Source organism: Mytilus edulis, chromosome 11 (genome assembly GCF_963676685.1).
Source record: "Mytilus edulis chromosome 11, xbMytEdul2.2, whole genome shotgun sequence".
In the NCBI taxonomy this organism is placed as follows: Eukaryota; Metazoa; Mollusca; class Bivalvia; order Mytilida; family Mytilidae; genus Mytilus; species Mytilus edulis.
The window spans coordinates 2,545,521-2,560,071 of NC_092354.1; the positions used below are offsets into that span (position 1 = coordinate 2,545,521).

Genomic DNA, 14,551 nt, shown 5'->3' on the forward strand with positions numbered 1-14,551 from the left:
CGATTAATGAAATGATATGTCTATAAACCACAAAGAAACAAAACTACAGTAACCGATGTAATCGTAATCTTGTCAATCGTACGGTTGTTTTATCCGACTAACTAACTCGATACGGAAAATATTCTTTAAATTACCATGGTCTGTTGTTTTTAAACTTGATATTGGAATTAGGTGAAAAGTCAAAGTTGAAATCATAAATAAGTGTACCGTGAAAATTGTTTTCGAAAATCTAATTTGTTCATAATTCCTTAAAGTAATAAACTGTTTTCAAATAAATTTTGATCTTCCCTCTTCTGATCACCAGCATGGCTAAAGGTATTACTTCCAAAGGTATTGTGAGGGGTGTCAGGTGACACGTCCCGGTATTCAAGCGATTTCCTGTCTGGCTTGCAAGTTCACGCATCGTTTCACTTCTGCAGGTATTGATCAGTGCATGTACACGGCTGATAACTTTTAACTTCCCATTTTGAACTATCAGATGTATAATATACAACTCTGTCTTACTTGTCATTACCAAACTCATACGCTTGTTTATAAATAACATTTCTGGTGTAAAGAATATTATTCATAAAAATATAAATAATACCCAAAAAATAAGATTTGATGAAATTAAAATCTATTTAAATATTTTTTCCAAGGGTGAATTTGGGAAAATGTAATATATACTCATTGTCAAAAGTGAAGGACAGATTGAAACATACCAGAAACATTGATTTAAAAAAATGTACGCACTTGCCGACGATTCGTTTATACGACTGGATAGAAAGTTACGGAACTATAGCGCAATTTAAAATATATACATGTATACATTGAACATAAGAAAAAACATATATTTTGAATAAATACGGGTAAAAGTGTTGTAAATAGACTGGTCCACGTATGCCAACAGTATGTAATCATCAAATGTCGATAGACTATTGTATACCAGAAGAAGAAGAGAACCAATTTGATTTAAATACAGGTCGATGTATAACTTTTGCTTTGGTTCATTGAAGTTGTGGATATAGTAAAATCACAGATTTATATTTCAATAAGATTGTTCTCGAACAAAGGAAGGAATTCGTCATCACAATTGTTATATATGCCACTGGACGAACACTAATTATCCCAAAGGGATGTGAATATTTTGCTGGGAAACTTTTGAGTATCAAAGTTTCAAATTAATTTCGGGATTTATTTTTTTTCTTGGTATTCAATAACAGAAAAAAGAATAAATTACTTGTCCGCTAAATAGGGGTATTCTTGTCAGATGAAAGACTTTTAGTTATATTTAAAAAATAGGGAAATATGACATTAAATTGGTTCTGTCTTTTTTTTAAACATCGTTAAAAAGATGTGTGTCTAAGGTGAACGCCACAAGAACCCTGTTATACTAGTACGAGAATATAGCATGTAAACATTCCTTCACAATAATATGGTTGTATTGGAAATCTTTTCATACAGATTGACAACTCATTGTCTGATATGCATGTAATATTTGCCACATGACGCCCATAGTTCTTTCTACCATCATCATCTTATTCTTTGATATTGCTGTCAACATCGATGGTTCACACCCAAACAAAATGGGAGTAATGGACCTTCAGAGCTTCTCTGTGTTATACACTTGTGAAATATATAGACGAAAATTTCTGTATTGAAATGAATATACATCTCACAAACAGGATTTTCAAATAACGATTTTGAGTAATCACCTTACAAACCATTATAAACGTATGGCAAGATATAACCAAAAAGGAATTTAGTTTTTGTCAGACACAAAAATTCATCACTATCATAAACGTATACGTATATATGCATACAATTTCAAATATCAAGAACAAGCGGTCGATGTCGATAGTCCGTTTTCTAACTGTTCGAGTTAGACATGTCACTTGTTCATTCTTGAAAGCCTTCATATTCCCCGTCTAACAATGGGAACTGTTTCTAATTGTGTTGACTATAAATGCTTGTATGGTAATTCTGTCGTTTATCTGTACAAGCGGTTGCATTTCCTCTCCTTTCCCAACAAACAAAAGAACGAAACGCTACTAGTCTGCTTTCTCTGGAGCTCAGCCTCAATGGCTCTTATACGTCAGGAAACTTACATGTATACTAATAATGATTGTTTCAAGAACAACGATGTATGGACGAACTATTCTAAATTCGTCAATATCAGTTATGCAGGACTAAAATATAACTTTTATTACAACTACTGTATTACTTATTTGGATTAATGACGGCTGTTGTGAACGTTAAATACCGCGGCAGTACCTTATAGTAAACGTAACGTCGTTCCCGGCAAATTTGACAGTTGCCGATTTAACGTTACGAAATTCCGCCAACATGTGGCGTTCGGATAACATCTTTGTTTTCTAGCTTGTTATGAATCCTACATTTCTTTAGTTACTTGTATTTACATGCATTATATTGTTGAATCGGTGTCGAGACTTGTATGACATCGTGTTTGCTTTCTTTATAATTCATATTTATTTACGCACTGACAGTTGTTTACATGATAAACCTTGACCGGTAGCGAACTATTTTCTTACACGCAAGGATAAGGCGTGCTAAGGTCTATAAAAACCGGATCTTTCTGATAACGAAACGAATTTAAACAGATCTTCAAAGATTCCAAGAGGTAATTTTGCATACACAAAAAAACTCATTCAAACGTTTTAATCTATTGTATTTCATTTACCTGTATTTATTATTATTGATAATAATAATCTCTTATACTTTTAAAAGATGTTTAGTCATTATTTAATATCCAGAAACCAAAGATATTGTTTTTAAATTAAAGATTGGCAACAATCTTTACAACGGCTATCATGTTCAACATTGCACAAATATTATCATAGAATTAAAAAAAAAATCCTCAAAAATCCTTAAAAAAAATAATGCCTTACCTTAGATAATTGGTATTTTTTCACAAAAGCTTTGTGTAAATGATTGTCAAATGATTTAACTATGTAAGAATAAAATGTTAAAAAGAAACTAAAAAAAAAACCATGTATGTTGTATTTTTTTGTCAAATAAAAAATTGCAATAGTCTTATTAGCATTTAAACACAGCCAGATTTGAATACAAGTTAAGAAATTCCGGTAAAGTCAATGATATCAAACAGATGTACAATCATGGTATATCAAATTGGGTAATATTGCATTTAAAGATTAAAACTACTATTTTTTACTTAATATTTGAATCTTTACGCCAATTGCCGCTAAGAAAGTATTAAAAAATTGTTTCCTTTTATTTTTATACATTTTCGGAATTACGAATCTGAATTTTATTTTCAATTAATTTACACAATTTAATTATTGAATCTTTATTCTCATCGTGTATTAAATCTTAGTGTATTAACATCGTGACATCATACTCTTTCTAATCCTTTCTGTTTATCCGTTCCAAATAACAACATTTATACCTGTGTACGCTTGAACTCACACCTGTGGCTAAATAGCTACAAGGTAAACGAATTGACCTCAAGCTGAGAAATATACAGTGACCTTTACAAAATAATATACACACTCTGCTCACACATTAGTTGCATTGAAATGATTATCAAAACAATAACGGTAAATAGAACTGAAATATTTTCCGTTCAATATCAGTAAAAATGTTCAATAAATATTTTATGAATAAGATCTCAACAATAATTAATTAAATTTATTCAAAAACATTTACTAGAGATAATTTTATAGGAGTTTAATTCAATCAATACAAAACGGTATATGCATATTCATTATCGTTCATTCTTATATTGTGGTTAATAACTACGACCATTCATCAGCTGTGTGCTTTTAATTACTTATATTGTCGATAAGCTATAAGAGTTAAACAGATTTTATTTTTTCCCAGAATTCAATAAATCGGGCTAATACGTCACGACCCACTCGAGAATTCAACCAAAAAAGTTACAAATACTTGATTTTCTCCGTCATTGTCCGTTATTAGAAGGAATATCAATTTAAAACTTTGCAAATGTTTTTTTTATGTTAAGATGAACATAATTAGATGATAAGTAAAAAATCACGGAATTTCCCTTTAATTCGACAATTGGCCAGTTCAATCTGAAATCCATTTAAAATCAAGGTAAATTTATACAGATGATCTGTTGAAAAAAATACCCAATGGATGATGTTTTTCAGCGGTTAATATGGCAGCAGTTTTGCTATATAATCTAACCTCAAGATATATCATAAACTTTATAAGATATCGTATATAGTAGTTCATAAGTTATCTTATATAGTTTGTAAGATATCTTATATAGTTCATGAGATATCTTATATAATGTATGAGATATCTTAAATAGTTTATAAGGCCAGGATTTTTTAATTTGTTGGTTTACGGATCCGCCGACCCGATTTTGCCGATTCTTAGAATAAAAATAAAATTGACTTTTCATGCTTTTTATTCCCGCCGACCCAAACAAATACAATATCCCTGAAAAATAATTAAATTCTTCTTTTTTTATGAAATGAAATGCATGAATCACTAACAAAATTGATAACACTCTCTGTTGTGAAAAAATAAAACTTCCAGTTTACGTTTCTAAAATTAGACAAATCAATTATAACTGACCTTGAAATGTTGTTTACGCAAATAATTTTGCGGAACGAAATCTGTGTTTAAAACCCATTACACAATAAGTTCGTTTCCCTTAATTGTCATTAGTTTGTTAGATGCATTATCTCATAGAAATAGACTTGTTTAAATGTGGACAGGTGGAAAGCACCTTGGCAGTAAAAGTTCTGAATATCAACAAGTCATTTAGAATTTTCTTTTTTCATGGATAAAAAAAAAAGTATCGTCCATTTGGATTAAAAACGGGAATGCATGACACTAGATTAACCCGATATTCTCGTTTTTTCCGTGGACAAGTCTATTACGTTTTTGACACTTGTGTTGAAACTTATTTTCGTATGAGGATTTTTACATTTTTTTCTTTATCAGTTTTCGTTTTTGAAGAACATTACTCACCAAGTTTTCTGGAATTGATTAAGAGCTACGAGAATTTGTTTTTCTTGTTTGTAAAAAGACGATTTAATTTCGTCTTTGTCTGTGAACACCCCCCTTTTTTACTGCAAATCATTAGACATGCGATATTTATGACAGCTGAGCTCAGCAAGAATATTTCATCGAACTTAAATTTGAAATGATGACAAAATAGCATAAAAAACATTTTGTTAGAAAGGTGAAATGTATATTTATTTTGCATTATTTTTTCTGTCTTGAAAGATATTTTTTTTTTCTTTTTTTTCCCGACCGACCGACCCGACTTTTTCATGGGAAAATCCATAAACCCAACAAATTAAAAAACCGTGGCCTAAGATATTTCAAATAATTTTCTTTATCAGATATCTTAAAAATTATATAAGATATCTTATAAACTATATGATCATGATGATATATCTTATAAACTATATAAGATATCTTATATAAAGTATATTTATAAGATATTTCATATAATTTATAAGATATCTTAATATAATTTTCTAAATATGATATCCAATTAACTATATAATGAGATCTCTTATATATTATATAGGATATCTTATATAAATCTTATATATTATATAAGATATCTTATATATTATGAGATAATTTGAAATTCGAATAAATAGCTAAACGGCTGGCCATAGGTTTATGTTTGCTGGTATATTTGTTTTTGTAATAGGCCTCGTTTACCAAACTGTTAAGATGATAGTGCATCATGTGCAATGATACTCATGTATTACAACTTCCCTGGTCTCAATCCAATAACTTCTTCAATCAGTGTAGACATGTACAGGTGAAACTAAATAATACATTTTCCCTTTTTACAGGAAAATGATATTATTTTGTCTAAGATTTTATCGGCATAAACAAATCCCAATTGGGATAACAATTCCCAATTTGATATTCAAGGGACCGATTTGAAAACACCTGGAATCATCCCTGAAGATGATAGTTATATGTGTTGCTGGAGTATAATCAAATGGTAGTTTTGTTAATAGTGTATGATTGGTGTAAGATGTGTTGCTGGAGTATAATTAAATGGTAGTTTTGTTAGTAGTGTATGATTGGTGTAAGATGTGTTGCCGGAGTATGCTTAGATGGTAGTTTTGATAAAAGTGTATGATTGGTGTAGGGTGTGTTGGTGGAATGTGATTGAATGGTAGTTTTGTTAATAGTGTATAATTGGTGTAAGGTGTATTGGTAGAATGTGATTGAATGGTAGTTTTGTTTATAGTGTATAATTGGTGTAAGGTGTATTGGTAGAATGTGATTAGATGGTAGTTTTGTAAACAGTGTATGATTGGTGTAAGATCTGTTGGTAAAATGTGATTAGATGGTAGTAAAGTGTGTTGTTGGAGTATGATTAGATGGTAGTTTTGATAAATAGTGTATGATTGGTGTGAGGTGCATTAGTGGAATGTGATTAGATGGAAGTAAGATGTGTTGGTGGAGTATGATGAGATGGTAGTTGTGTCAGAAGGGTAAGATTGGTGTTAGTTGTGTTGGTGGAGTATGATGAGATGGTAGTTGTGTCAGTAATGATGGATTGGTGTTAGGTGAGTTGGTGGAGAATGATGAGATGGTAGTTGTGTCAGTAGTGTATGATTGGTGTTAGGTGTGTTGGTGGAGTATGATGAGATGGTAGTTGTGTCAGTAATGTAGGATTGGTGTTAGGTGTGTTGGTGAAGTATGATGAGATGGTAGTTGTGCCAGTAATGTAGGATTGGTGTTAGGTGTGTTGGTGGAGTATGATGAGATGGTAGATGTGTCAGTAGTGTAGTATTGGTGTAGGGTGTGTTGATAAAGTATGATGAGATGGTAGTTGTGTCAGTAGTGTAGGATTGGTGCTAGGTGTGTTGGTGGAGTATGATGAGATGGTTATGTTGTCAGTAGTGTAAGATTAGTGTTAGGTGTGTTGGTGGAGTATGATGAGATGGTAGTTGTGTCAGTAATGTAGGATTAGTGTTAGGTGTGTTTGTGGAGTATGATGAGATGGTAGTTGTGTCAGTAATGTAGGATTGGTGTTAAGTGTGTTGGTGATGTATGAGATGGTTGTTGTATCAGTAGTGTATGATTGGTGTAGGGTGTGTTGGTAGAGTATGATGAGATGGTAGTTGTGCCAGTAATGTAGGATTGGTGTAAGGTGTGTTGGTGGAGTATGATGAGATGGTTGTTGTGTCAGTAGTGTAAGATTGGTTTTAGGTGTGTACATGGAGTATGATGAGATGGTAGTTGTGTCAGTAATGTAGGATTGGTGTTAAGTGTGTTGGTGATGTATGAGATGGTTGTTGTATCAGTAGTGTAGGATTTGTGTAGGGTGTGTTGGTAGAGCATGATAAGATGGTAGTTGTGTCAGTAATGTAGGATTGGTGTTAGATGTGTTGGTGGCGTATGATGAGATGGTAGTTGTGTCAGTAGTGTAGGATTGGTGTAAGGTGTGTCGGTGGAGTATGATGAGATGGTAGTTGTGTCAGTAATGTAGGATTGGTGTAGGGTGTGTTGGTAGAGTTTGATGAGATGGTAGTTGTGTCAGTAATGTAGGATTTGTGTTAGGTGTGTTGGTGGAGTATGATGAGATGATAGTTGTGTCAGTAGTATATGATTGATGTAGGGTGTGTTGGTAGAATATCATGAGATGGTTGTTGTGTCAGTAGTGTAGGATTGGTGTTAGGTGTGTTGGTGGAGTATAATGAGATGGTAGTTGTGTCAGTAATGTAGGATTGGTGTTAGATATGTTGGTGGAGTATGATGAGATGGTAGTTGTGTCAGTAATGTAGGATTGGTGTTAGGTGTGTTGGTGGCGTATGATGAGATGGTAGTTGTGTCAGTAGTGTAGGATTGGTGTAAGGTGTGTTGGTGGAGTATGATGAGATGGTAGTTGTGTCAGTAATGTAGGATTGGTGTAGGGTGTGTTGGTAGAGTTTGGTAAGATGGTAGTTGTGTCAGTAATGTAGGATTTGTGTTAGGTGTGTTGGTGGAGTATGATGAGATGATAGTTGTGTTAGTAGTATATGATTGATATAGGGTGTGTTGGTAGAATATCATGAGATGGTTGTTGTGTCAGTTGTGTAGGATTGGTGTTAGGTGTGTTGGTGGAGTATGATGAGATGGTTGTTGTATCAGTAGTGTAGGATTGGTGTTAGGTGTGTTGGTGGAGTATAATGAGATGGTAAATGTGTCAGTAATGTAGGATTGGTGTTAGGTGTGTTGGTGGAGTATGATGAGATGGTAGTTTTGTCATTAGTGTAGGATTGGTGTAGGGTGTGTTGGTAGAGTATGATGAGATGGTTGTTGTGTCAGTAATGAAGGATTGGTGTTAAGTGTGTTGGTGATGTATGATGAGATGGTAGTTGTGTGAGAAGTGTAGGATTGGTGTTAGGTGTGTTGGTGGAGTATGATTGGATGGTAGTTGTGTCAGTAGTGTAGGATTGGTGTAGGGTGTGTTGGTAGAATATGATGAGATGGTTGTAGTGTCAGTAATGTAGGATTGGTGTTAGGTTTGTTGGTGATGTATGATGGGATGGTAGTTGTGTCAGTAGTGTAGGATTGGTGTTAGGTGTGTTGGTAGAGTATGATGAGATGGTAGTTGTGTCAGTAATGTCGGATTGGTGTTAGGTGTGTTGGTAGAGTATGATGAGATGGTTGTAGGTTCAGTAATGTAGGATTGGTGTTAGGTGTGTTGGTGATGTATGATGAGATGGTAGTTGTGTCAGTAGTGTAGGATTGGTGTAAGGTGTGTTGCCAGAGTATGATGAGATGGTAGTTGTGTCAGTAGTGTAGGATTGGTGTTAGGTGAGTTGGTAGAGTATGATGAGATGGTAGTTGTGTCAGTAATATAGAATTTGTGTTAGGTGTGTTGGTGGAGTATGATGAGATGATAGTAGTGTCAGTAGTATATGATTGATGTAGGGTGTGTTGGTAGAGTATGATGAGATGGTTGTTGTGTCAGTAGTGTAGGATTGGTGTTAGTTGTGTTGGTGGAGTATGATGAGATGGTAGTGGTGTCAGTAATGTAGGATTGGTGTTAGGTGTGTTGATGGTGTATGATGAGATGATAGTTGTGTTAGTAGTGTAGGATTAGTGTTAGTTGTGTTGATGGAGTATGATGCGATGGTAGTGGTGTCAGTAATGTAGGATTGGTGTTAGGTTTGTTGGTGATGTATGATGAGATGGTAGCTGTGTCAGTAATGTCGGATTGGTGTTAGGTGTGTTGGTAGAGTATGATGAGATGATTGTAGGTTCAGTAATGTAGGATTGGTGTTAGGTATGTTGGTGATGTATGATGAGATGGTAGTTGTGTCAGTAGTGTAGGATTGGTGTAAGGTGTGTTGGCAGAGTATGATGAGATGGTAGTTGTGTCAGTAGTGTAGGATTGGTGTTAGGTGAGTTGGTAGAGTATGATGAGATGGTAGTTGTCAGTAATATAGAATTTGTGTTAGGTGTGTTGGTGGAGTATGATGAGATGATAGTAGTGTCAGTAGTATATGATTGATGTAGGGTGTGTTGGTAGAGTATCTTGAGATGGTTGTTGTGTCAGTAGTGTAGGATTGGTGTTAGTTGTGTTGGTGGAGTATGATGAGATGGTAGTGGTGTCAGTAATGTAGGATTGGTGTTAGGTGTGTTGATGGAGTATGATGAGATGATAGTTGTGTTAGTAGTGTAGGATTAGTGTGAGTTGTGTTGATGGAGTATGATGAGATGGTAGTTGTGTCAGTAGTGTGGGATTGGTGTTAGGTGTGTTGGTGGAGTATGATGAGATGGTAGTTGTGTCAGTAATGTAGGATTGGTGTTATGTGTGTTGGTGGAGTATGATGAGATGGTAGTTGTGTCAGTAGTGTGGGATTGGTGTTAGGTGTGTTGGTGGAGTATGATGAGATGGTAGTTGTGTCAGTAATGTAGGATTGGTGTTAGGTGTGTTGGTGGAATATGATGAGATGGTAGTTGTGTCAGTAATGTAGGATTGGTGTTATGTGTGTTGGTGGAGTATGATGAGATGGTAGTTGTGTCAGTAGTGTGGGATTGGTGTTAGGTGTGTTGGTGGAGTATGATGAGATGGTAGTTGTGTCAGTAATGTAGGATTGGTGTTAGGTGTGTTGGTGGAATATGATGAGAAGGTAGTTGTGTCAGTAATGTAGGATTGGTGTTAGGTGTGTTGACGGAGTATAATGAGATGGTAGTGGTGTCAGTAATGTAGGATTGGTGTTAGATGTGTTGGTAGAGTATGATGACATGGTTGTAGTGTCAGTAATGTAGGATTGGTGTTAGGTGTGTTGGTGATGTGTGATGAGATGGTAGTTGTATCAGTAGTGCAGGATTGGTGTTAGGTGTGTTGGTGGAGTATGATGAGATGGTAGTTGTGTCAGTAGTGTAGGATTGGTGTTAGGTGTGTTGGTGGAGTGTGATGAGATGATAGTAGTGTCAGTAGTATATGATTGATGTAGGGTGTGTTGGTAGAGTATGATGAGATGGTTGTTGTGTCAGTTATGTAGGATTGGTGTTAGTTGTTTTGGTGGAGTATGATGAGATGGTAGTGGTGTCAGTAATATAGGATTGGTGTTAGGTGTGTTGGCGGAGTATGATGAGATGGTAGTTGTATCAGTAGTGTAGGATTGGTGTTAGGTGTTTTGGTGGAGTATGATGAGATGGTAGTTGTGTCAGTAATGTAGGATTGGTGTTAAGTGTGTTGGTGATGTATGATGAGATGGTTGTTGTATCAGTAGTGTAGGATTGGTGTAGGGTGTGTTGGTAGAGTATGATGAGATGGTAGTTGTGTCAGTAATGTAGGATTGGTGTAAGGTGTGTTGGTAGGTTGAGGTCAAGTGAAAACTGTCTGAGGGGCATGAGGACCTTGCAAGGTACGCACATACCAAATATAGTTATACTTTTACTTATAAAAGATAATTTAACATTACAAACATTTTTTTTTTTCAAGTAGTCACTGAACCATGAAAATGAGGTCAAGGACATTGGACATGTGACTGGCGGAAACTTCGTATCATGAGGCATCCATATACAAAGTATGAAGCATCAAGGTCTTCCTCCTTCTAAAATATAAAGTTTTTAAGAGGTGCTTGATCACTATCCCTATGCCGAGCTTTTCTGAGATTAAAGTCGCAGGCTCGACAAAAAATAAACAGCTTTAAGGGGGCTCGCAGGTCTAAATCATTTTTTTAATTTAAAAAAAATGGGGTCACCGTTCATTTACGCTCACAATCTGCCTTCGAAAGAAGTATACACTTTTGTTAATGTCCTTTTTTCTGTTGACCTAATAGGGGAAATAGTTGTAATATCGAAATAAAAAAAGAACTAAATTACAGAAATCGCTTAAATTTTACAGTTATTTAGTTTATGTACAGCTTTTTTGAAAACAACAATAAAAAATATAGGTCACCAATGAGTAAATTTAAGATATTTCTATTTTAATGCCAAACAAGAGGCTGTCACAATGACAGCAGACCGGATTTATTAACATTTATTTGTGTCCTGGCAATATCACAAGAACCATTACTCCTGAACGGTAAAAGTCAAAATCGTCATTATTGAACTTGACCTCTATTTTGTCATCAGTAACAACATATAAAAATTTCAAAAGCTTTGGTTGAATGGTTCATGAGAAAATGCACGAACACGACTGGAAACACCATTTTTCAATCTTTCAAGAACCATAACTCCTGAACGGTAAAAGTCAAAATCCTCATAATTGAACTTGACCTCTATTTTGTCATCAGTAACAACATATAACAATTTCAAAAGCTTTGGTTGAATGGTTCATGAGAAAATGCACGGACACGACTGGAAACACCATTTTTCAATCTTTCAAGAACCATAACTCCTGAACAGTAAAAGTCAAAATCGTCATAATTGAACTTGACCTCCATTTTGTCATCAGTAACAATATATTAAAATTTGGGAAGCTTTGGAAGAACAGTTCATGCGTAAATGCACAGACATGACTGGAAACTCCATTTTTCAATCTTTCAAGAACCATAACTCCTGAACGGTAAAAGTCAAAATCGTCATAATTGAACTTGCCCTCCATTTTGTCATCAGTAACAATATATTAAAATTTGGGAAGCTTTGGAAGAACAGTTCATGCGTAAATGCACAGACATGACTGGAAACTCCATTTTTCAATCTTTCAAGAACCATAACTCCTGAACGGTAAAAGTCAAAATCGTCATTATTGAACTTGACATCCATTTTGTCATCAGTAACAACATATTAAAATTTGGGAAGCTTTGGTAGAACAGTTCATGCGTAAATGTACGGACACGACTGGAAACTCCATTTTTTAATCTTTCAAGAACCATTACTCCTGAATGGTAAAAGTCAAAATCGTCATTATTGAACTTGACCTCCATTTTGTCATCAGTAACAACATATTAAAATTTGGGAAGCTTTGGAAGAACAATTCATGCGTAAATGCACGGACACGACTGGAAACTCCATTTTTCAATCTTTCAAGAACCATAACTCCTGAACGGTAAAAGTCAAAATCGCCATTATTGAACTTGACCTTCATTTAGTTGTCAGTAACAACATATTAAAATTTTAAAAGCTTTGGTTGAACGGTTCATGAGTTAATGCACGGACAACATTTGATTGCCGCCCGCCCGCCCACCCGACTGCCCATCCGCCCGCCCGCCGTACATCCCCAAATCAATAACCGACATTTTTGTCACAAAAATTTGGTTAAAAATGGCATTTTTGCACCAAAGGGAGATAATTTGGAGCTTTATCAATAATATCTACATTTTAAAAGTCACCTGAGGCCAACAAGAATTAATTTTTTGGAATGATTCTTGTACCATAATGATAAAGTAATAACTACTTAAGGTAATAAATGAAATTTGTAATGAAAAATTATTGTTAAATTTTTTTCTAAAAATCTTATACCCGCAAGCCTCCTTAAGAAAACTGTGTTCATGCATTAAGTGTAATAATAAAAAGGTTTGTCCCTCCATGTAAAAGTAACGCACAGACTGATTTCTTCATATTTGGTTTAACCTGTTTATTATACAGGTATTTCATCATAAACTTAAAAGTTGTACTTTATTATATTTTATCTGCAGCTGTTTACCCTCAACTATTGTATTTGTATTTATATTGTAATTGTACTTTCTCTGTTGGCCTGTATTTAGTTTTTAGAGAATAAAATATCTATCTATCAAATAAGAATAAAACTGAATGTTACCTCTTTTGTTTTCACCCAAGGACTGCATCCTTGATCTATAAACCATTTTGTTACATCAATCTCTCCAAACTCAGCAGCCCAATGTAAAGCTGTTTTTCCATCCTATAACAATATAAACATATAAACATGTTAATGGTGTGTGATAATAAAATCATGAGAGGAGTCAAACACTTTACCAAATGTAAGAAATATAACATTGGGTAAGAAAATATCCAATTATCTTTCTGTATAAACTATTAAATGGTAGATTAAGATATAAATTCACTTTTTCTGATTCAGTGAAACAAAAAAAGGTAAACAAAAATAATAAACTCTTAATTATATAAGTGTAACAAGTCAAATAATAGCAACCCTCACTTTGTATAATTCAAACAAGTTGTCCATTTTAAAACATGTATGATAAACAACATGATTTTATTTTGATTCAGTAGAATGATCAAAGTTGAAAAAAAAAACTGTTTTCAAGAAACATTAAAACGAGTAATATTTTCTGATTCAGTACGAAGAGACAAGAAAAATGAGACCCCACTTTATATAATTCTGTCAAGTATTTGGTGTTTTTTTAAAGATGTTTTACATTAGATCTGTAGAATTAACATTATCTGACTAAAGAAGTTAACACAACTTGCTCTCATCAACTTCTCATTAAAATCAGATGTTAACAAAATAATTTTTTGTCAAGAAACAAAATAAAACCTTAACTATCTGATTCAGTTCTGTGTTACGAATAAAATGAGACCCCACTTTATATAATTCTAACAAATATTTGTTGTCCATTAAACCTGTCTGATTAACCACATGATTTTGTGTAGATTCTGTATAAAATGATGTTTGGTCAGAGTAAGGTCATTATATCTATCATTACCGGGTCTGTAGCTTCTAACTGACTTCCCTGAGTGACTAGGAAAATCACCACCTCCAGGTGTCCGTACAAAGCCGCCAACATTAATGGTGTCCTTCCATACTGTAATATCAACATATAACAGACATCAAAACTTGTGTCATAAACTGGACAATGTTGTGTAATAAATATAAACAAAATATATATCACATGAATCAGTGGTCAAAACTGAATAAAATGACCAGTCACACTTGTATTTATATTCTACATAAACAACAAATAAACTACATGTTTTATTGTGAGATGTCAGAACTTCCATCAGAACTGTCAGGTTAAAAAAAAAACTTTTTTCAAAAAACATTAAAACGAGTTATATTTTCTGATTCAGTACGAAGAGACAAGAAAAATAAGACCCCACTTTATATAATTCTATCAAGTATTTGTTATTTTTAAAAGATGTTTTACATTAAATCTGTAGAATTAACATTATCTGACTAAAGATGTTAACACAACTTGTTCTCTTCAACTTCTCATTA

At 34.0% G+C, this 14,551-nt stretch overlaps 1 protein-coding gene and 1 long non-coding RNA gene across 2 annotated transcripts in view; one reads left to right on the forward strand and one right to left on the reverse strand.

The window, feature by feature from the left end:
- Window positions 1-14,551, forward strand: part of LOC139493899 (uncharacterized) — a 426,642-nt gene that overhangs the window by 375,625 nt on the left and 36,466 nt on the right. The gene's annotated exons all lie outside the window — the stretch shown is intronic.
- LOC139493894 (uncharacterized) overlaps window positions 1-14,551 on the reverse strand; it is a 482,493-nt gene that overhangs the window by 51,651 nt on the left and 416,291 nt on the right. Inside the window, exons 7-8 of the mRNA XM_071282058.1 lie at window positions 14,040-14,138; window positions 13,175-13,276 (exon numbers count right to left, since the gene is read on the reverse strand). Coding sequence (XP_071138159.1) covers window positions 13,175-13,276; window positions 14,040-14,138 — 201 coding nt within the window. The remainder of the gene's footprint in view (window positions 1-13,174; window positions 13,277-14,039; window positions 14,139-14,551) is intronic.